Below are 22,500 nucleotides of genomic sequence, written 5' to 3' on the forward strand. Positions count from 1 at the left end.
ACATAAACCAAATTAGGAAGCCACCCCAATGGGGGATTAAGCTTAAAGTTTGAGGCTGAAACTGACCAACTGATGGTTTCCAGTGACCTTTTCGGTGTGGACTAAGTAGGTGAGCTTCTAGGCATCGCTACATACTCTAGTAATGTTGCAAAGCATCGTGCACTCAGGGTCGAAGTACGGTATGTAACGTCTGTGAGAGATGTGACTTGTTTCACTGACATGAACTAAATTTTAGCCCTAGTGACGTTACGACTCTAATGCCATCATAATATTGATGCTGCCAGTGCTACCTCCGCTCGCCGTTCTGATGGACCTTGACACAAATTTTTATGAATCCGGCGCCGCAATGACCTGAGCTGCTTGATTGTTTGGAGAAGATATGCATTATTATGTACGTAGTCAAGCTCAAGCTTTAGATTACCTCCGGAGGGCCACATGATCCATTCTGATCATTCTAGTGGGTCATTTACTTCCACATGATGGTGATTCGGTACCTTCACGGTTCCCAATTCGGGCAAGCCGCACTACTAAAATTTGATCAGAACGTTTGTGTTCCACTTTCCTCTTCCACCTTGCCAACATAGCTGTGTCCTACACGTTCAGCCCGACCTTCACTCTTTTTGCCTCGAGCTTCGCTGGCTTCTACGCTCCTTATAACTCACACTCGTTTTGTTTCATATCATGTCACACGCTGCATTTCTCGCAGCTGCTATTCTTGCATTTGCCTTTCCTTATGTTTATGCCGCCACTTCCGACCAATGGCGAGGTCGATCAATTTATCAGTGCGTGTATCTAACCATTTCACCAAGTATCTGATCGATTAATTTCTGTAGAGTCATCATCGACAGATATGCTTTGCCCGAAGGTGCTGACCCTAACCAATGCCCATCGGGGACCCGTACATGGTGTGGTGGGACCTGGAATTCGTAAGCACCACGAGCGCTCATTCTTGCTTCATACTGACTTCCCACAGTCTTCGCCAGAATCTAGACTACATTCAAGATGCAGGTTTCACCGCAGGTGCGTGCAACTTCACTCGTAATCATTAAGATGTCTGACTTGATATTTCAGTCTGGATCAGTCCTGTTTCCCAAAACTATGAAGGTCCGACTACGCCATATGGAGACCCCTACCACGGATACTGGATTGCGGATGCTTCTCAACTCAACTCTCGGTTTGGCACGTCTGACGATCTCAAGGGTCTTTCAGAGGAACTGCATCGTCGCGGAATGTGAGTGCATTCACAGACCAAAAACCACATTGTTGAATCTTTCCAGGTACTTGATGATTGATGTCGTTGTTAACGATGTCATGGCGACCTCGATAACCCCCGATTTATCTACATATATGTTCAAAGAACAGGTAAAATTACTCTTCCGTGTGCTTCATAATTCAATTGCTGAGTCATTCATACGTAGTCGCAATACCATCCATATTGTGCCATAGATTGGAGTAACACCACTAGCGAGGAACAATGCTGGTTAGGCGACACCGTCGTTCCTCTTCCTGACCTCAACACGGAAGACCCAACTGTTGTTGCCGGGTTCGGTGACTGGATTCAGTCCTTGGTTAAGGAATACAATATTGATGGACTCCGGATTGATGGTGAGTGTGTTCAAACAGTTTTATGATCATGATATAACGAAGACTTTACCAGCTGCGAAGTAAGGTTTCCCTCCATTCCCCCCACTCACACTAACTGAGGTGTAGACATGTCAATATCGACTTCTGGCCCGTGTTCTGTGGCAAAGCCGGTGTATTTTGCATAGGAGAAGTCTTTGGTTCAGATATCGAGTAAGGTCTCACCGGTCTATGCTGCTGTTTAACACAGGTTTGTATTGCAGCGACGCTGCTCTCTACCAAGGATCCAATGCCCTTGACTCAATTCTGAACTATCCCATGTACACCGCGCTCCTTGATGCGTTCACCCTTCCTGGGCCACAGAATATGAGTGCTGTTGCAGATATGATTGGGCAGGAGGCAGCGAAGTTCAAGGTATGTGGTCCACACCTTTCTGTGAATGCACTTCAATGGTTGTAGGACCCCACACTTCTCGGAAACTTTATTGAAAATCAGGACATTCCTCGTTGGGCGAATATCTCTGTCGACCCACAAAGTTTATAGTAAGCTCTTTCCTATATTGTATCCTGCAGATCCTAACTCAAAATAGCAACGCCATGGTGTTCAACTTTATGACTGATGGGTAAATTGCATCGCCGTATTTGCTAACAAATCACTGACATGTGAGAAGCATACCCATTGTGTATTATGGTCAAGAACAGGGCTTCAGCGGGAACAGCGATCCTGTGAGTTAACCCTGCTGTTTTATTTCGATGCGCCTTAACATTGCCGCAGTATAATCGCGAGGCAATGTGGCCTTCGAAATACGCCAACAGTACAACATACCAACTCATAACCACATTGAATAAGGTATGCCATAGTTTGAATTTTAGGGCCTAATGTTAACCATTGCGTCACACAGTTCCGCAATTTCTTGGTGAATAACACCCAATGGGCAACCACGCCGACGCAGGTGCTCACAACATCACCATACGGCATCGCAACCTTGAAAGGGGATTGTGTCTCCATCATGACCAATATCGGATCTCCCGTAAGTCCATGTGAACCTTGCGAACCTTTATCCCCGCATCTTCGATTTTTTCTGATCTTACCATACCCTATTATTAGCCTCAAAACATCAGTATTCCCGTGTATACCCCGTACCTTGCAAGCGCGTCACTCACCAAGTCAGCTGCTTCTCAAATTTAACTCGGACATCAGAACTCACATCCTGTTATAGTGTGTTGACCTGTGAACAGTGGCCAGTGGGCAGCAATGGCACCATCGACGCACAATATAGTTTAGGAGGTGTGCCTCTTGTTCTCTATCCCACTACTCTTCTGCAGGATTCTGGTCTGTGCGGGAACTCGGACACCACGACAGGTTCGGCCACATACGTATCCTCGGCCCTGCGCATCCATCGTCCTGTCATATCTCTTTTAGCCGTGTTGTCTTCTTTGTTGTTGGGCTTTTTGTCTTCTTTTTGGTGATGTTTAGGGACGCTAATGGATAAAATTTCATATTGACTGAAGTTTCTCACATCCTCGACCACTCTTGGAAGCTGTCGGGTGTGACTTGGAGCAGGCATCGACGATGTCAGGTAAGTTGAGTTGACTGGTATGTGGTTTGCAATATATCATATTCATTGAAGCTAGTGGACCATGATTAAAATTGAAACATGCAGGTGAAGTGCGCTGTGGATGTTCTATTTGGATAGATTCATAAACTTGATAGGTTTCCAAACGATAAGTATGATTTCGTCTGGCCAAGTGGTATGGTACAGCAAACAAGCTGGACAATTCGATCTCGCTGTTGGCGGTCAGACCGCACGCGCTCAACCCTTACACCAGAAGGTAGAATACTGAAAGCTTACCTTTAGTGAAGGTAAATGCTACTCAGGCAAGCCAGCATGGATATACCTGCATATGTGATATTAGCACCCTGAGCCCATCTGGTGTGATGCAGAGTACCTGCCGATTCAGTTTAAGAGCAGACTAGCAAGGTCCAAGTACTTGTATTACCACCTATGTACTAGCACCTTTTTCGATAACAGGAATCGTTTGGTTTATCTAGGCCGTCGAGCAAAAGCTCTGGGCTGTTTAATCCATTGTGGTGACCCCCCTTGACAATACCTAAATTTAGACCTCGGTCGAATGCCGTATTTGTTTGAAACCGAAGCTATCGCCAAACAAGACACACGATCTGTCCATTTGCGGCAATCAAAGGTTGAACTTCACAGCTAGGAGCAAACTATCAGGACTCGGAGTCCACGAAGCTGTCATTCCCTCGATCGAACTCATCAAGCTAGTCAAGTCTGAGCGGAGGCTGTACCTATTTGTATACATATCTTACTCCTCCAGGAGTATGCTGCTATCTGTGAGTGCTGCTGTGTCCAGTCACATTTCAGTAGGGCGATCAAAGATATTTGAGCTTCAAGCGGGCTAGATATCTCAGTGTCTCGCCTTCCACACTGACCACGTTTGAGGGCCACAGATCTGACGGTTTAAATTGAAATTTCAGGTTGTTTGTTTTCCACATCACTCCTTGGACCTCTCCTTAGCATCAGCATCAAGCTTGTCGACAAAATGTTTATCAATGGCACCCTCAAGCACAAACTCACTTTTCGGCGCAAGAGCGATGGCTCTGCTTCCAGAGTCGAATCACCTGCGGATACAAAGCCTGTGATCGAGTCCAACTCGCCGACCGCAACATCTTCTCCTTCACCTTCGAAGGCTCACAAATTTCGCCTTTTCTCCACTCTCACGCACATCAAAAAGATATCTCTGGCTAGCGTCTTCAAGAAAGGCCCTGTTAGTTCTCTTCTCAGTGTTATGCGCTACAGTCGACTCACTTGTTTTCAGTCGGTCCAAATACCTCCCACAGCACTACATTGTACAACATCTGCAGTTCCAGACATATCAAGACATGTCCTAGCTGTTTCTGAAGATGGTGTCTTACATCCCACGATGCCCTTGGCAACAGAACATTGGGAGGGTGGTACAGAATTCGGGCTTATATCTTCCGCTATGGACAGATCCTCAGATCAGGAGGATATAAATCCCAATCCTCCTGGTAGTCGCATAGCAGATCGCGTTACCAGTTTGCGAATGAGAACTGCTGCAGTTTGGGCTAGCATTCCGGCGACCGTGGAAGGACTACCAGATTCATGCGCATCTAGTGAAACATCTACTCCAGTCAAATCCCAGATGAATTCCTTGGAGCACTATGAGACTACAACTGTCGCATCTGCAACGGCGGATAGCCCGTCGTTCTCGTCACCTGCCACTTCTGTCACGGCAGTGTCAGATTGGGGTCCGCGGGACTCTTTGGCCAATCTCAGCATGACAGGCTACAAACAAGAGCGGATACGCGTAATGTCAAAAGTATGTATCACGTTCTTGGGTTATTATCGAGGCTTATGGCATTGTGAAGGTCTTACCTGCGTTGGATGTCGTCTCCCTTGCACAGCTGCCGGAGCTGGGTTTGGCATATGCCAAACCTCCGTCTGAATGTCGGACGCCCAATGGGGACAAACTTGACTATACCCCTAGTACTCCTACATCTGGTTGGGAGTCATCCCCTGAGATACCAAGTAGCTCATCAGGACAGCGCGCAAGTTCGCGAGCAGCTGGACACCTGGACTCACCTTCTCCGAGCCCTCGAATGGCTCGTACTATACCAAGCACTGCCGGCTACCCCAACACTGCCAAGCGATCCTTCCATTGGTTACCAGTCGTGCAACTTTTCACGAATTCGGACGAAGACCTCGCAACGTCCAGCATCCGAGGCTCTCTTACTGATCTGTCCCAGGGACCGCTTGCAGCGGAGATGCCCCTTCGCCCATGGTCGTGCGCAAAGATAGCTCGTGCTGAAACCAAGCGAGCGTCTCGTAAGAAACAATTGGACAACGAGGGCTTCTTTATTCGCATATCTCGCTTCTTGGAGGCTGGTCCTCAAGACAGTATTCCTGTCTCATCCAAAAGGTATGCCTCTACAATGTGGTCTTCCGCTTTGGAATTCATGCTGATAACTCGCACAGGCAGAAACACTTACTCAGGACTACATAAGAATTTCCCTCTATCACTGTTGGTTGGGTTTTTTTATTCTCATCGTCATCCCATGGTATCATCTTTCATTGATGCGCTCTGGAGCACATTATCAGCCTAGTTTATGATACATCGCACACATCCATTTTCTATCCATCGCATAGTATTCATCGTCACGTTCTCTCGCTCTCGTTCGAGTTATCCGCTTTTTCATTGCAATTGGACCATAGGAAGTCATGTTATCTGTCTACTTCCAGCTCTGGTATACGGTACAAGACTACATTACCCCGGATCTGCAATTATCGGCTTTCAAATATTCAGGCTGCAATGCAAACTTGAATTTAGTCATTGAGGCTGTGCCGCGGGGTTTATATTACACACGTCACTCCGGATCCGACTCCACCTCTTGACCAGAACATGTCTTCCGGAACTACTGCACAAGCAAGTACACCATGAAGTATGTGAATCAGGCATTTGACATTCATGAATGTAGGACCCTACATGGAAATCGAGGGAACAAAGTGAAGAAGCAAAATACATTCGCGAGAAGGCGAGGCTTCCCAAGGGGCTACTGCATCACCCATGGCAAGCATTACTTACCAGCTCTCTATACACAGGAGCAAGCTCAGCTCGCTGCTCTCCATGAGGAGCAGGAAAAGTGCTCCACTACATCTAATAACAATACCGCAAAGGATGCCGCATCATCCACCAAGGACCATGATTTTGAAGGTGGTTTTGGTGGCCAAGAAGATTTGGAAGATCGGTACGCAACAACTAGCGGAGAGCACTAGCTTGGGCCTAGCATTACATGTATCGTTTAAACAAGCATAATTAAGCGTATCGGAAATACGAGCAACATGAGACACGACAATAGATGAAAGAAAATGATAGCTAGAATGTCATATAAATGGATGTCGGTGTATGTCCTATGTATGCCCGCAGAATATGTAACATTATGGGTCCGTCAGACGTGTAGGTAGGATTGAAAGATAGCAATACTGTCAAAAGAAGGGAAGATACGATATAAGTAGTTGAAGTTCAGTTTGAATATAACACAAGGGGGTTGGTTATTCAGTAAGTCAACTGATGAATCCATCGTTTTACCGTCCTCCAGATCAAGTAGCCCAGGAAATTCCAATATTAGTAGTCCAGTCAAATTCACAAGAAAAGTTGTGCCATCCCAAAATTAACGAGCGGCGTTATGATTGATGACGAGGGACGGGGGTAATGAGCGGAGCAGGAACCGCTCGAGCGGCAGCTCCACTGCTACAAAGGGGTGAAGGTGGTGGGGCGGTCCCAACCCATGGATTGAGATAGCTGCACGATGCAATGCCAACCATTCCACTTGCAGTGTCGGAGGGATTCTCCCAGCCATCCCCAGCACTGGCGGTTTTGACAGCATGAGCAGAAGAGTACGTGAATGTAGGAGGGGGAAGGGTTGCCACAGTTCCCGTGGGGGTATAGGAAGGCAACAAGGAGACAGCACCGGCATTACTGATCTGAGCAGGCGGCCAGGTGTACGATGAAGTAACGGCCGCAGCAATCTGACCTGCACCTGCACCCCCCGTTTGCCATGCTTGGAGAGGAGGACTCCATATGCCTTGATTTGCGCAGGTTCCTGATGCAACGCGAGGGTCTGCGGGCATCCACCCATTCTGCAGACCAAGCTGGTACGACCATTGCGGTGACTCAACGACACCAGAAGTAGAAGAGTTTCCGATTTTCCATGTCCAGAAGAACCAGTTCTATGGACATTAGTTCATATGGAACCACAACTTCTAAAGATAATCGCTTACCTGCAAAGCATCCATGCTGGCCAAGGCGAATTGCTCGATGCTTGATTTCATGGTCGAGTTCCAACTCTGCCAGTCCGTCCATGGCGTGCAGCTCCCCATGACAGGCCAGGTTCCTGGAGTATATGTACCCTCATAACGTGTTCCAAGTCCCACACCGTTCAGATAAAGACCGCAGTCAGTAACAGCATTACTGAATTCTCCGGCAGCTGTAAACCCGAATGCGTTCATGGAGGTGTTCATCGTGGCACCCCAGGTAGTGCATGGAGTCTGAGCGTAAGATGACATAGGGGCAGAAGACTGGCCGTCAAAGCAAAGATAAGGATGATTATCGAGAGCAGTGCGGTCAGCATTTGGGAGCCAGCCAGCCCATTGAGGAAGACCGAGGAATCCATCGTGGTAGGAAATGAAGGGACCCTTGCCTTCTCCGATGCCCGAAGCCTCGCGGACGTTATTGTATGCCTGCATATAGCTGCAGTGCAAATCATGTTACCGTTACCGAGTGTGGTGGTCCACAATCATAATACACTTACTACCGAGAAAGAGCATCCTGACCGATCGGAGTTCCTTGGGGCTCGTTTGTAATGCCGAAAATGATAACAACATCCTGGTACTCAGGCTGAGAGATGAACTCTGCCAGGATCCGAATATAATCTAGTGACCGCTGGGCATTTGCGATACCCATCGGGCCGTAAAGAACGTTTATTGACCCGAACTTGCCGGAGTGATTCCACCCATTCTGGCTTCCAGGAAGGGCGTGGAAGTCGAGGTTAATGCGAAGACCATACTTACGAGCCCACTGAATGGCCTTGAGGAAATATCTAAAACTTGCTTCAGCAGGGTAACGAGATTGGAAGGATGATGCGGACATACGTCCAGGAGGTCTTGGGGAGGAACGGTTCGCCTGATCGTACCTCGATCGCCCAGTATGGAAGGGGAATGCGAACGAAGTTCAGTCCTGCTCCAGCAATTTCGGCAAAATCTTGTTCGGTCTGGTAACCGATTAACATCTTCAGTTCCTTCACTTGCGACGTGAAGAAAAACTTACAATGAACGTTTGATAATGCGTTTCCAGTTGCGACAAACCGCCGCCTGGTGATGTATCAGCGGCCATGGCTTCGCTCAGTGTCCACTCATCAATAGCTGTAGGGTATTTCTGGTAAAGAGCGGGTGCGCTAAGATAAATATAAGTAAGGTTCATGGTTCTCGGTAGCGAAGATAGACTTGCATAAACTAGTACGAAACATCAGTACAGTGTATTAGTCAAACTGAGACTAACTCACGGGTTCCGTAGTAAGCCAACCACCTAAATTGACGCTATAAAAAACAATGGGTTATTGCAGGTACAGGGAACGACAGAGAAAAGCATACCCAAAAATCTTATCAATGCCGAATCTGAAGGTCTGGTTGAGAGGAAGGGACCACGACTGAGCCTGAGCATTGTTGTTAAATGGATCTTGAGGATCCCAATACCAGGTACCACCAAAAGGGTTCAAGTACGTGAAGGTAGTACCATCCTCCATCGTGATGGTGCTGCCATTGCCACCAGTGACGACATCGGAGGCAGGTTGACCGGATGAAGAGGTCGAGGTCGAGGTGGGACTGCTGGGAGAGCCAGAGCTATTATTCGACGACGATGATTTTGGTTTGATCACGACGAAATATATAGGGACAACGATAGCAACGAGTACTATGACAGCTGCGAGAATTGAGCCAGCTATGATAAGTCCGCGCTTTGACTTTACACGTGGGATTGCGTATGCTGACCGCTTCTCAGCAAGGTAACGAGGGGAGTTGGAATTCCCACCCTGACCAGAGCCAGAGTTGTACTCAGGGTCATTTGGATCATCACGGTAGGCAGCAGACTGTTCTGCCTGAGGAGTGTCATTAGTCAAGGCGTAGACAGAGGAAGTAACGACAGAAGGTGCTGTTCTGAAAGTATTTTGGGTATTTTGTGACGCGAAGGAATCTCGATATCCGTTAGAGGGATCGTCGTACAAAGCTGCGCCAAGAAAACGTGGTTGGGCTGCACCAAGGGGTGGAGTGTCAGAAGAAAAATAAGACATTTCAACAGGAGGGGTGTCGAAACCGGAGGCATGGGGAGAGGGAAGATCGCTGTAAATAGAGTCCCTGGGCGCATCTTGAGTCAAGGGCAAAGGATCGTAAGGAATATCTTGAGAGTGTGCGTTATTATTGGGATACATGGTATCGGGAGGAGGGGAAACGATGATTTCAGGCTGCGGGTCCTGGCTGTCCATGGATGGAAGAGAACGTTAGTTCGGCATAACAGAAATGAAGGAGAGCTTTATGTAAATGGCTGCGCTCGATGGCCTCATGGGATACGAATCTGATCGTCCAGTAGAAAATAGACTTACTGTCTAGGGATAGTGGCAAGTGACTAAGACAAAAGTCTAGTCGACGCCAGTTACACAGCAGGGATAGCTAAACGAGAGAGCTGAGAGGTAATGGTGGGGTTAGAAGAAGAACAAATACTCGGCCGCTCACGGGAGAGCCGAGAACGTTCTCAGTCCGAATTTTGATACTGCCTCCGAGTCTTACGAAACTGTCGAACTTGTCGTGCTTAAATTACCTGTCGTGAGGTCTGCTGATGGGCCGGGCTCGTTCAGTATTATGGCAAGTTCGTTCAAAAATACCATCCAGTTACAGCCTCCTGGGATGCGCGCTATTACAAGCTAGCCTATCTGAGATTCGAGAATTTCTGCTGGAAACCTTCAAGGACGAACCGGACCAGTGACTCAAGAAGTTGAGTAATGAGTCTGGGACGCGGCTGACGACGAAGGAGGTATCAAAGTGTGTGACCTTGCCCACCAATGCGCTTTATATTGTGATTCCCCATAGCTATCTTGAGCATCGAATTTGCAACTTCCCTTTGGTAAACCCATTGAAAACTATTTTCCTTCCATGGCAGGGCAAACCTACCCTGAACCAACTGGCCCCCAGTGGCCATAACACCACATCACTAATTTGTATCCACTGTCTGCACCTGCGCACGCAACTATCACTTGGTCAGGCCCCGGCATCTGCGGGGTCAAACGTCAAGGGACAAAACGGCACCTCCTATCTGTCTGGCAAGGCACGAAGGGCCTCTCCAAATTCGACATTGGGCCAGGGACCGGATATCGTCTTACGAGGCAAGTCAAGCTTTCCTCTCCTGTACATCAATGCAACTGCCACATTGATATCGATGTTCATTCCGCTTAGACCATTGCGTTGTACATAATAAAAAGGTGCGCAGTCTAGCAACGTCCAGCCTTGGCAGTCCGCCAGAAAATTAATGTCATGTCTTTATGTAATCTGTTATCAACAGCAGATCAGCATCGACAGCCCTTCAAGCCCCCAAGCGGCCAAGCCTTGCCAGTCGCCACCATCTCACCAAATACGTCACATAGCCATAGCAGGTGTGATTCTAATCGTCGTTGATGCGCCCGTTTGCTTATGTACACTGACCACTTTCACGGAGTTGCCCAAAATCGGTTTTCAATGAAAAAATAGTGCAGAAATTTGGTGTGTCAAAGCTGCCTGCATCAACATGCATCTCATCAGACGGAAATCGTGTGCGTTTCAGAGTCTCATTACCTTCATTACTCAAATGAACACTCCCAGTGACTGCTGTTGGATCCGAAATCAACACACTGCGAATACTCAGGATCATGACAATATATGATAAGGGAACTCATTTCAAATGTCACCTGTGAGATCCTATGACCTACATGCGCCCGGGCAGGCAGCCTTTGGGTTCCGGTCTAAACTTATGCTCGGCAGACGTCACCTCGTGTACTCCATAATAGCTGCGCTTTCGACAAGTATTTCAGAACATTGCAATCGCCTGATCCACCAAACGATTCGGTTCCGATCTTGCCGTGATACAGCTTCCCAGGTAAGCCTTTCCGCAAATCAAACAGATATTTGTGTCTTCGAGTTTGCCGTGATTTCGGGTTGCTAAACTTAGCTATTGCAAGGACGCCATACTATATAGCCAACGGAAGCCGTTCGGATTGTAATCACTTGTTATAAACTTATTGCCTGAACCGATCTCGCATCGATCGTGTGCAATATGTCCAGTATTGTATCAGTTTTCTCCATCTGACGCTTTAGCTCCAACTATTCATGCACACAACAAGCGGTTGCTACAAGGAAGAGGAAACAAAGTTCCTTGATCGCCTTCTATACTTAGCCAACCAGAGCGGCCAAACGGTATTCTCGACTCCCGGCGTGGGTGTGTGCACGTGGTAACACTCTCAGAGCTACCCGTGCACAGCGCATGTTGATTTTCACACCGACTGACTGGCACGTGCACGCACAAGTACTGTCGGCTGGCCCAGGAACGAGTCAAGCCAATGTGCTCAGAAGGAACCACGGAATGCGAATCTGCAGTGCGAAAGACGAAGGGAGTGGGGAGAGGTCTAAACTAATGTTTTTTCGGGAGTGTCCGGCCAGTGGGCCGATCAAGGTCTGTCGCTGTCTTAGCTGATTATCACACTTGCGGTGCTCGATCAACTCAATCTACAGCAAGACGCTCTAACTTGCCACCGACCATGAGCAGGTTTCAAAGTTATATCGTTCATGACTCATCTTTTTTTCTTGTCTAGGGTACCCCCCACTATTTTATCCACTTCACCGCACCAAATTGACTCCTCTATCACTTTCGCTGCTCTCGTCCTTCTCCAGCGATTAAAGGCACACTTTCGTACCGCTCGAGGATCTTTGGGTCACCGATTTTTGTGTCCACTCAGATCTGTTCTACACCAATTGGAGCGGTCTCCGTGGTCGTATGCGGCTGTGGCCGCGACACCCGAAGTCAATGGCGTGATACACTTGTTGGGATCCAACCAGTACAATGTAACCAGCCAGAGTCTACATATGAGGAGAACTATTCATAACATTTTAAATTGGCAATTGGATATTAATGTGCTACATGAATACAATGTAGTTAACGCGACATCCGAAGATTAACTGCCAAGTCAGCAACGAGAGTGGTAATGAAAACAGTAACGAAGGAGAGACATCAACGAGGGAAAGACAATGACAGAAGGAACACGAGCAATGCACAAATGGACATGGTAACGAGGGGTGGACCCGGGGGAAGAAAGACAAAACCTGAATGATCATCCGGGGGCGGTGGGTTGTATTCTATGTATATTCGATGCACGAGAAGTAGAATCCGCGAACCGGTCTATGTGGCGAAACAGTTTCTCAACTTTCTTACTTCGTACTAAGTAGCACTTGCAAATCCTCTACTGCTCAACTTCTACACTCAGGCTCTCGTTTCATCACAACCATTACTGGTACAACCGCCTTTCGCTCCTTTGTAGCAGCCAGCGTCTCATTAAAATCTTCGTTTTGTTGCTGGTAAATGTACTCGACGCATCCGAGGCCTCAATTCTGCATCGCGGGTGTTGTGAATCATCCTGAATTTTCTCGACACGTTCGAAACAATTTTTCAGGTCGCAAAACCCTTCGTGTTTGAGCCCAAGCTAATCGATGGATACACATGGAGGATCATATATGTTAAGTGGAACCGAACATCTAGGGAAGAGTGTGGGTGTGCACGTGAATGACGGCGAGGGTGCCGGAACCGAGCAAGGTCCGACTCGGAGTGCTGACAGTGCCAGGCTCTCGCCACGTACATACTAGTCGCACCGTTCGATGCCCCGCAGCCAACGTAACGCTCCCTAAAGGAAGTATTGGCCCATCAGTTCTCAGCTGATGCCGGCCGGCCGGCGCATACTGCCCATGTTTATACTATTCCTTCATATCTCATCAAACCCTAGCCAGCGCACGCGCCCGGAGGATAGTAGCTGCTGCCCACCAAGGTGCGCATCTGTCCAAGCCTTACTGCAGTCTTTTTTTTTTACCAAGGCTAGCCTGATTCAGCCTAGTAGTGTGCCTCGGCAAGTTGACGCTTTTCGCTTTGAATATTATGTCAAATTGTGGCATGTATGCGATGCAAAAAATTGGGTCGTTCGTTCGTTCAACGTAAACCTTCGCTCTGTATATCGTTGATGCGACTGAACATCTTTGTAGCTTATGCGACCCTACGTGACGCATAATCACATCGAAGAGATGCAGCCTTTTCAAAGCCTACAGCTAGTTTAAACGGACTAGTTGGCGAGCGAAGTACCTACATGCTACATTTATACATTGCACAGCATTTGACTTTACGCCTATAGTAGTACCGTCGCGAATCATCTAGCTGGCAAATGTCCGGGTTCCACGCGTTTCAACTACGGGTCACTTGAATGGTTGTGCCAACGATCTCATTATCGGGTTTGTGTTCAAGGCGACGTTCTTCTGTCGCACGATGTGGACACCATCTATTCAAATAAAAAAAATTCAGTATGCTTCGATTTTACCTTCAGGCAAATATAAAGTGGTTCCGAAACTTGGTCGGGTGCCAGCGTTTTCTTCGTTGCATTCTGCGGATCTCACTCGCCGGTAAGGCATGGTGTTCGCGAGCTTACTTCTGCTCGTCCTCGGCGCGATCGTGAGTCAGACCACCCAGGTCGCCGCACTGGGATCAGCATGTGGTGTGCCTCTCACTACAGGAAACGCATTGTGGGGAGAGCCTTACTGGCTTGAGCACATCCACCATCAGGGTGTGGCACCTTTTGCACCTAATGCGACAAAATACAAAGTGTTCCGGAACGTGAAGGAATACGGAGCTGTGGGTGATGGTGTGCATGATGATACTGCTGCTATCAAGTGCGTTGTCCTTCGCATCGATGATCTTATCCTAGCGCTTATGTTTTTTGTAGTGCTGCAATCTCCACCGGTAGTAGATGTGGTAACTTGACTTGCGGTTCATCAACGTAAGTCACAACTTTTCCAAGATATCTAGTGCACTCTCAGGCTCAATGGCTCGTTAGAACCACTCCGGCAGTGGTCTACTTCCCAACAGGGTGAGTATCTGTGTATAATAGCAAGTTCATTTTCTGATGCGCTTCATCAGAACCTACCTCGTGTCTGCTCCACTTCATGCATACTACTACACAGTCATGGTGGGCGACGCAAGAACACCCCCGACGTTGCTTGCCAGTGCTAACTTCACAGGAATAGCTGTAATTGGTGCGGAGCAGCCTCTTTAGTGTGATAAGACCAACTAACGGCGAGATCAGACGGTGACCCGTACACAAACAATCAAAACTGGTATGTCAACCAGGTTAGCTTGTATGTGTTGTTCAAATTTCCTTGCATGCACGACATCGATGACCTTTTATTATGAAAGCTACCGGTCAGCGCGTAATTTCGTTATCGACCTCACACGAATGCCTGCGAATGCCTCGGCCACTGGCATTCACTGGCAAGTCTCACAGTCGACGTCGCTGGTCAACGTGGTAGTCAACATGTCTACCGAACCTGGAAACAATCACCAGGGTATGTTACTGTTATGAATGATGGGATGTTCATTTATTCCTGTTCCTAGGCATGTATATGGAGGATGGAAGGTAAGCGAACATCGCTATATCGACAAACATAATATATGAACACTAGCAAAGCGGTGGCTTTATGGGAGATCTCGTATTCAACGGTGGAAAGTATGGTATCTGGGTCGGAAACCAACAGTAAGTGTTTGCGTCCATCTTGCTCTCCAAGTCCCGTAGCATATGATACGTCTGCTCACAGGTTTACCGTGCGTAATCTCACTGTCAACAATGCAAACACAGGTAAGATTTACGATGTATGTCAGTATACTGGACTCATATCACTTCCCCCAAGCTGTGTTCGGATCATGGAATTGGGGTAATATTTGATCTTTTGTTGTGAGTGCGCAATTGATGAGGTATAGGATGGACATACCAACGCGTCATAATTAATGACTGTCAAGTCGGTTTTAATCTTTCGGGTGGCGGGAATGGAGGAGAGGCCATCATTGACGCAGTGGTCACAAACACTCCTGTCTTCATCAAGACACCCAAGCCGACAAATGGCTCTGTTTCAGGATCCCTCGTATTGAATAACATCCATCTCAACAACGTTTCCACAGCTGTCATGGAAAACGGTACTGCTATCCTTGCTGGTGGAACAAGGACCGTTGACTCGTGGGGCAAGGGTAACATTTATACAGGAACGCACCCGAACGGAACGTTCACACAGGGCAAGATACACTCTGCACATAAGGATTCGGTCCTTTTGGACCATAATGGCTTCATCGTCAGCAAAGGACATCCCATGTATGCTGACTATTCAGTCGACCAGTTCAAGAGCGTCAAGTCATTGGGGGCCGTTGGAGATGGGATTGCGGATGACACTGAAGCTATCAAAGCTGTGCTCGCAAAGGTATCTTTACACGATAGTCTGACAATATTTATACTGATTGAAATGTGGGGCAGTACGCTGGATGCTACATCATATATTTCGATGCTGGCATCTATAAGGTTACTTCGACTATACAGGTTCCGGCAGGAACACGAATTGTTGGAGAGGCTTGGTCCCAGATTATGGGCGCCGGCCTCAATTTCAATAATAAAGAAGACCCGAACGTTGTTGTACAAGTCGGTACACCGGGCTCGCAGGGCATTACGGAGATTACAGATATCGTATTCACGACGCAAGGACCAGCTGCAGGCGCCATTGTCGTGGAGTGGAACGTTCGCGATCCCCCTGGTCTCCAAGGAGCTGCAGGAATGTGGGATTCGCACTTCCGGCGAGTTCCCTTTGATCTCATTTGGAGTTTGTTCGCTGATTTGCATCTGTGACAGGCTCGGCGGAGGCAAGTTTAAAGTTTTATCACATGCGGACGTTGACTTATCATTCTTTATTCTAGCTAATGGGACCCACCTCCAAGACGCAGAGTGCCCCGCGGGATCCTTTAATCCAGAATGTTTTGCAGCTTTCCTGGCTTTGCACATCACGTATGGTGCATCTGCTTACCTTGAGGTGCGGCGTTATAACCTTAGCAATAGTAGTTAGTGCACTGATTTCCAATTTCTTTCACCAAGGGAACATGGGTTTGGCTGGCGGATCACGATCTCGACGGCTCTCACCAGCTAACCTTGTTCAGCGGGAGAGGAATTTTGTCCCACTCTCAGGGTCCTGTCTGGATGATTGGTACAGGCGAGTTTGTCCTTCTAAGCACAAGACGGGTATACTGATTTCGCATAGCCTGTAAGTATCGTACCTTGGGTATCACTCATAAATTCATAGATGTTCTCTACAGCGGAACATCATGTGCTCTACCAGTATAGTTTAGTTGGAGCGAAAAACCATTACATGGGTCTGATCCAGACTGAGACGGTAGGTTAATCCAAAGACGAAATGAGTTTTGCCTCTGATATCTCTGCATAGCCTTACTTCCAACCTGATCCTGCACCGCCAGGGCCATTCGATATCTCAAACGTTTACGACGATCCGACGTTTGCAAATGGCACAACTATGGCTTGGGGTCTCTGGGTGCAATCATCCACTGATATCATCGTGTTTGGTTCGTCTTAATCATGTGATCATGTGATGCTTGCGTTTACGTGTCATGCATTTTCCCCAAAGGTTCCGGTCACTACAGTTTCTTCCAGGTGAGGCATAGCCGAAGTGAACTGGATCGTTTCTAACCTTGCCTCTTAGAACTACAGCACGGCATGTGGGGGTAACACTACATGTCAAACACAGATCGTTAACGTGGACTGGACCTCTTCCATCAGCATCTACAATTTGGCAACCGTGGGCACAAGATACCAGCTTAGCATCGAAGAGAACGGGATCATCTATTTTGCGAACGACTCGGAAGGCTTTTCGTCCACTGTGACGCTATGGAGCCCTGCACGAGCTATCTACCCATAAAATTTATATCCCATAGAATCTATATACCCCTTATTTATTCTTCTCCGATCATGATTGGTGAGAGAGGTTATTTATTGCGACAAACAGTCATTTCTCTGCAAACACATGTGTGCAAACTTCTTAATTGCCTCCTGTGCGATCTTTACATCCATTCTTTGTTGCTATTTACTTACATCTAGTACTATGGACAGTTTATGGTCTTCGCTTTAATTACTGTAATAATTCTGGTCATACATTTGTAGCTGAGATATCAAGGTACTTGGGCACCTGACTCTACATTAATTGGATGTGCTTGATGAGTGGTGTTTGATTCAAGGTGACTGCTTGGTGAGTGTCAGACTCCAAACCAGTTGAAGTTGTCGTCGGGAATCATTCGTTCACCAGTTCACTGATGTGCACGAAGAAAATTTTTTCATGTCTCCGAGCCCGAATATCCTGACTTCCTCACAACTATACTTGCGAAGCACGATAAATCACTCCACAAGGTCACTGAGAAGGAACGGTACACTTCGACTTGTACTGAGATATAAACGAGGAAAACCCTGTTCCAATTTTCGAACGCCAAATCGAAGATTTTATCTTTCGCAGCTTCGTCACCAAACATCAGCATTTCCGGGTCCAAAGCTGTCTCGGCGATAAGATTCATGAAGATAGCGCATCGTTCTTCATCTCACTCGAGAGCGCGAGCAGGGATACCCTTGTGGCTTACGGTAATGTAGCCTACCACTGTGCAGGGTGAGAAGAAGTGTATTTACAAATACGCACCATGACGTGGCCATAATTCATATTGTAGCTCATCCAGTCCATGGTGGGATTTCGGCGAAGGATAGCAGTGAGAAATGCACTGACATCGATAATGAGGTTACTAGGACACTTGCCACGAATCCACGATGTGCATTGTTTGCATTGAGATGCAATGGTGGCAGTCCGAGTCAGGTGGATAGTTTTATATACAAGTGTCACCGAGATACTTGCGACGGGATGTCCGCATCAGTGAGAAACAGGTATGCGAGCTTTTAAATTTAGGGAGACTCAGTGTGGGCAGTGGGCTGCGGCATCATGCTGAAGTGCCTAATACTTACGGGGTCCCACTTCGGACGTTTCCGAGAGGCAAGTTCAACTTTTGCGTTTTCGCATAATATTACACATGCCATGATCAATCAGTGTGTCAGTGCGTGCGATTAGTAGTAGAGTCGTTTGTTTGTTCGGTTGTCCTGTATATCGTCGACGCCGACGAGTACGACTGAACATATTTGTGGCTCGTGCAACTCTTCGATTGCTACATGACGGATGCAGCCTTAAGCCTATAGCTGGTTTAAATGGGCCAAATGGGCGCTAGTCGGCAAGTGCGGTTCAGCAAAGGTACTAACTACATATGTACATTGGCACGTAAGTCACTATACGGCATTCAACTTTACTTACGCCACTAGCACCGTCGAATGCCCCGGGGGGCCAGCTCATCAAATGTTCGAGTTCCACGCACGGGTCACCTGAATGATTGTGCCAACAATCTCATTCTTGGGTTTGTTATCAAGGCGACGTTTTTCCGTCGCACAATGTGGACGCCATCTATTTAAAAAATAAAACTGGTACGCTTCCATTTTATCTTCAGGCAAATATAAAGTGGGTACACAACTTTTTCAGGTGTCAGCGTTTTCTCCGTTGCACTCTGCGGGTCTCACTCGCTGGTAAGGCATGGTGTTCGCAACCTTACTTTTGCTCGCCCTTGGCGCGATCGTGAGCCAGACCACCCATGTTGCCGCACTGGGATCAGCATGTGGTGTACCTCTTACTACAGGAAACGCATTGCGGGGAGAACCTTACTGGCTCGAAAACATTCACCATCAGGGTGTAGCACCGTTTGCACCTAATGCGACGAAGTACAAAGTGTTTCGAAACGTGAAGGATTATGGAGCTGTGGGCGATGGTGTGCATGATGATACTGCTGCCATTAAGTGCATAGTCCATCGCATCGATGATCGTTATCATAATGCTTATTTTTTTTTGTAGTGTTGCAATCTCCACCGGTAGCAGATGTGGTAACTTGACTTGCGGTTCATCAACGTAAGTCACAAAATTTCCAAGATATCCAGTGCACTCTCAGGCTCGATGGTTCGAACTTCGTTAGAACCACTCCGGCAGTAGTATACTTCCCAGCAGGGTAAGTATGTGTGTATAATGCCAGGTTCGTTTCTGACGCGTTTAATCAGAACCTACCTGGTGTCTACTCCACTCCAAGCATATTATTACACAGTCATGGTGGGCGACGCAAGAACACCTCCGACGTTGCTTGCCAGTGCTAACTTCACGGGACTAGCTGTAATTGGTGCGGAGTGGCTTCTTTAGTTTAAGAAGATCTACTGACAACGAGATCAGATGCCGACCCGTACACCAACAATCAGAATTGGTATATCAACCAAGACAGCTTGTATGTGTCGTTCGAATTTCCTTGTATGCATGACATCGATGGCCTTGTATTATGAAAGCTACCGGTCGGCGCGTAATTTCGTTATCGACCTCACACGAATGCCTGCGAATGCCTCGGCCACTGGTATCCACTGGGAAGTATCACAGTCGACATCGCTGGTCAACGTTGTAGTCAACATGTCTACCGAACCAGGAAACAATCACCAGGGTATGTCATTCTTATGAATGATGGTATGCTCATTTATTCATGCTCCCAGGCGTATATATGGAAGAAGGAAGGTAAATAAATATTGTTACATCGAAAGACAGATATGAACACTAGCGAAGTGGTGGCTTTATGGGAGATCTTGTATTCAACGGTGGAAAGTATGGTATCTGGGTCGGAAACCAACAGTAAGTGTTTGCGTCCATGTTACTCTCCGAGTTCCGTAGCACATGATGCGTCCGCTTACAGGTTTACCGTGCGTAATCTCACTGTCAACAATGCAAACACAGGTAAGGTCTACGATGTATGTCAGGATACTGAACCTATACCACTTGTCACAAGCTGTGTTTGGATCGTGGAACTGGGGTAATAACTGTTCTTTTGTTGTGAGCGCGCAATTGATGAAGTGCAGGATGGACTTACCAACGCGTCATAATTAATGACTGTCAAATCGGCTTCAATCTTTCGGGTGGCGGGAATGGAGGAGAGGCCATTATTGACGCAGTGATCACAAACACTCCTGTCTTCATTAAGACCCCCACGCCGACAAATGTCTCCGTTGCAGGATCCCTCGTCTTGAATAACATCCAACTCAATAACGTGTCCACCGCTGTCATGGAAAACGGCACTACTGTCCTTGCTGGTGGAACAAGGACCATTGAATCGTGGGGCAAGGGTAACATTTATACAGGAACGCACCCGAACGGAACGTTCACACAGGGCACAATACACTCTGCGCATAAGGACTCAGTCCTTTTGGACCACAATGGCTTCATCGTCAGCAAAGGACATCCCATGTATGCTGACTATTCAGTCGATCAGTTCAAGAGCGTCAGGTCATTGGGAGCCGTTGGAGATGGGATAGCGGATGACACTGAAGCTATTAAAGCTGTGCTTGCAAAGGTATCTTTACACGATAGTCTGACAATATATATTTATACTGATTGAAATTTGGGGCAGTACGCTGGATGCTACATCATATATTTCGATGCTGGCATCTATAAGGTTACTTCGACTATACAGGTTCCGGCAGGAACACGAATTGTTGGAGAGGCTTGGTCCCAGATTATGGGCGCCGGCCTTAATTTCAATAATCAGGAAGACCCCAACGTTGTTGTACAAGTCGGTACACCTGGCTCGCAGGGAATTACAGAGATTACAGATATCGTGTTCACGACGCAAGGACCAGCTGCAGGCGCCATTGTTGTGGAGTGGAACGTCCGCGATCCCCCTGGTCTCCAAGGAGCTGCAGGAATGTGGGATTCGCACATCCGGTGAGTCCCTTTTTAATCTCATTTGGAGTCTGTTCTCTTATCTGCATCTGTGACAGGCTCGGGGGAGGCAAGTTTGAAGTTTTATCGCATGCGGACATTGATTTATTACTCTTTATTTTAGCTAATGGGACCCACCTCCAAGACGCAGAGTGCCCTGCGGGATCCTTTAATCTCGAATGTTTTGCAGCTTTCCTCGGTTTACACATCACATATGGGGCATCGGCTTACCTTGAGGTGTGGCGTTATGACCTTAGCAATAGTTTTAGCGCACTTATTTCAAATGTCCTTCGCCAAGGGAACATGGGTTTGGCTGGCAGATCACGATCTCGACGGCTCTGACCAGCTAACCTTGTTCAGCGGAAGAGGAATTTTGTCCCACTCTCAGGGTCCTGTCTGGATGATTGGTACATGTGAGTTTGCTCTCCTGTCCACAAGACAGATATACTGATTTCGCATAGCCTGTAAGTATTGTACCTTGGGTGATGCCCATGAATTCATAGATACCCTCAATAGCGGAACATCATATACTCTACCAGTATAGTTTAGTCGGAGCGAAAAACCATTACATGGGTCTGATCCAGACTGAGACGGTAGGTTAATCCAAAGACAAAATGAGTTTATCTCTGATATCTCTGCATAGCCTTACTTCCAACCTGATCCTGCACCGCCAGGGCCATTCGACATTTCAAATGTTTACGACGATCCGACGTTTGCAAATGGCATAACTATGGCTTGGGGTCTCTGGGTGCAATCATCCACTGATATCATCGTGTTTGGTTCGTCTTAATTATGTGCTCATGTGATGCTTGCGTTTACGTGCTGTTCATTTCCCCCTAAGGTGCCGGTCACTACAGTTTCTTCCAGGTGAGGCACAGCTGAAGCAAACTGGGTCGTTCCTAATCTTTGCCTCTGACCAGAACTACAGCGCGACATGTGAGGGTAACACTACATGCCAAGCACAGATCGTCAACGTGGACTGGGCCTCTTCCGTCAGCATCTACAGTTTGGCAACCGTGGGGACAACATACCAGATTAGCATCGAAGAGAACGGGATCATTTATTTTGCGAACGACTCGGAAGGCTTTTCGTCCACTGTGACGCTATGGAGCCCTGCATCGGCTATCTACCCATAAAATTTATATCCTATAGACTCTATACGTCCCCTATTCATCTCCTCGACCACGATTAGTGGAAGAGATTTCTTATAAACGTACATTTCTCTGCAAGCGCGTATGTGCAAACTTATTTCTTGAACTACCGTGCGATCTTTGGAATTGTACCTCCATCCTTTGTCCCCAACTTCCACACTTACTATGGGTCATCTATTACTGCACAGTTTACGGTCTTTGCTTGAATTACTTGGCAATTCAGGTGATGTATCTGTAGCTGAGCCATCGAGG

General features: G+C 47.4%; 7 protein-coding genes across 7 annotated transcripts; 6 read left to right on the top strand and 1 right to left on the bottom strand.

The window, feature by feature from the left end:
* Positions 1–681: 681 nt before the first annotated feature.
* On the top strand, positions 682–3,050 carry HD556DRAFT_1241463 (glycoside hydrolase family 13 protein; the record flags this gene model as incomplete). Its single annotated transcript, XM_041298204.1, has 15 exons — positions 682–782; positions 834–926; positions 974–1,020; positions 1,072–1,231; positions 1,278–1,362; positions 1,419–1,609; positions 1,705–1,794; positions 1,845–1,995; positions 2,041–2,123; positions 2,171–2,203; positions 2,252–2,306; positions 2,356–2,430; positions 2,483–2,611; positions 2,689–2,747; positions 2,801–3,050. 15 exons carry the CDS (start codon positions 682–684, stop codon positions 3,048–3,050), a joined length of 1,602 nt encoding a protein of 533 aa, XP_041157877.1.
* Positions 3,051–3,772: 722 nt separating this feature from the next.
* On the top strand, positions 3,773–5,970 carry HD556DRAFT_1388237 (uncharacterized protein). Its single transcript, XM_041303481.1, has 5 exons — positions 3,773–3,936; positions 4,081–4,370; positions 4,422–4,943; positions 4,993–5,543; positions 5,600–5,970. Exons 2-5 carry the CDS (start codon positions 4,146–4,148, stop codon positions 5,625–5,627), a joined length of 1,326 nt encoding a protein of 441 aa, XP_041157878.1. The 5' UTR covers positions 3,773–3,936; positions 4,081–4,145; the 3' UTR covers positions 5,628–5,970.
* A 247-nt stretch (positions 5,971–6,217) lies between these two features.
* Positions 6,218–6,397, top strand: HD556DRAFT_1214519 (uncharacterized protein; the record flags this gene model as incomplete). Its single annotated transcript, XM_041296647.1, has 1 exon — positions 6,218–6,397. A coding segment is annotated over one exon (180 nt), but the record flags the coding sequence as incomplete, so codon positions are not given.
* Positions 6,398–6,805: 408 nt separating this feature from the next.
* Positions 6,806–9,465, bottom strand: HD556DRAFT_1241306 (glycoside hydrolase family 5 protein; the record flags this gene model as incomplete). Its single annotated transcript, XM_041298187.1, has 7 exons — positions 6,806–7,351; positions 7,403–7,871; positions 7,933–8,220; positions 8,273–8,391; positions 8,448–8,574; positions 8,675–8,716; positions 8,771–9,465. The coding sequence occupies 7 exons, from the start codon at positions 9,463–9,465 to the stop codon at positions 6,806–6,808; spliced, it is 2,286 nt and encodes a 761-aa protein (XP_041157880.1).
* Positions 9,466–11,673: 2,208 nt separating this feature from the next.
* On the top strand, positions 11,674–12,812 carry HD556DRAFT_673280 (uncharacterized protein). Its single transcript, XM_041311266.1, has one exon. The coding sequence runs from the start codon at positions 11,984–11,986 to the stop codon at positions 12,371–12,373; it is 390 nt and encodes a 129-aa protein (XP_041157881.1). The 5' UTR covers positions 11,674–11,983; the 3' UTR covers positions 12,374–12,812.
* A 1,050-nt stretch (positions 12,813–13,862) lies between these two features.
* Positions 13,863–17,194, top strand: HD556DRAFT_1445726 (glycoside hydrolase family 55 protein; the record flags this gene model as incomplete). Its single annotated transcript, XM_041306981.1, has 18 exons — positions 13,863–14,122; positions 14,176–14,229; positions 14,287–14,319; positions 14,370–14,485; positions 14,536–14,587; positions 14,646–14,794; positions 14,844–14,865; positions 14,917–14,982; positions 15,044–15,084; positions 15,137–15,160; positions 15,207–15,697; positions 15,751–16,046; positions 16,120–16,297; positions 16,360–16,503; positions 16,565–16,654; positions 16,706–16,841; positions 16,904–16,929; positions 16,979–17,194. The coding sequence occupies 18 exons, from the start codon at positions 13,863–13,865 to the stop codon at positions 17,192–17,194; spliced, it is 2,394 nt and encodes a 797-aa protein (XP_041157882.1).
* Positions 17,195–18,684: 1,490 nt separating this feature from the next.
* On the top strand, positions 18,685–22,421 carry HD556DRAFT_673323 (glycoside hydrolase family 55 protein). Its single transcript, XM_041311267.1, has 19 exons — positions 18,685–18,783; positions 18,839–19,149; positions 19,205–19,258; positions 19,323–19,355; positions 19,405–19,520; positions 19,571–19,622; positions 19,681–19,829; positions 19,879–19,900; positions 19,949–20,014; positions 20,076–20,116; positions 20,169–20,192; positions 20,239–20,729; positions 20,787–21,100; positions 21,157–21,334; positions 21,396–21,510; positions 21,614–21,690; positions 21,741–21,876; positions 21,939–21,964; positions 22,018–22,421. Exons 2-19 carry the CDS (start codon positions 18,890–18,892, stop codon positions 22,231–22,233), a joined length of 2,370 nt encoding a protein of 789 aa, XP_041157883.1. The 5' UTR covers positions 18,685–18,783; positions 18,839–18,889; the 3' UTR covers positions 22,234–22,421.
* The last annotated feature ends 79 nt before the right edge of the window (positions 22,422–22,500 follow it).

The sequence above is a fragment of the Suillus plorans genome (genome assembly GCF_016647745.1).
Source record: "Suillus plorans strain S12 chromosome Unknown HD556scaffold_46, whole genome shotgun sequence".
NCBI lineage: Eukaryota > Fungi > Basidiomycota > Agaricomycetes > Boletales > Suillaceae > Suillus > Suillus plorans.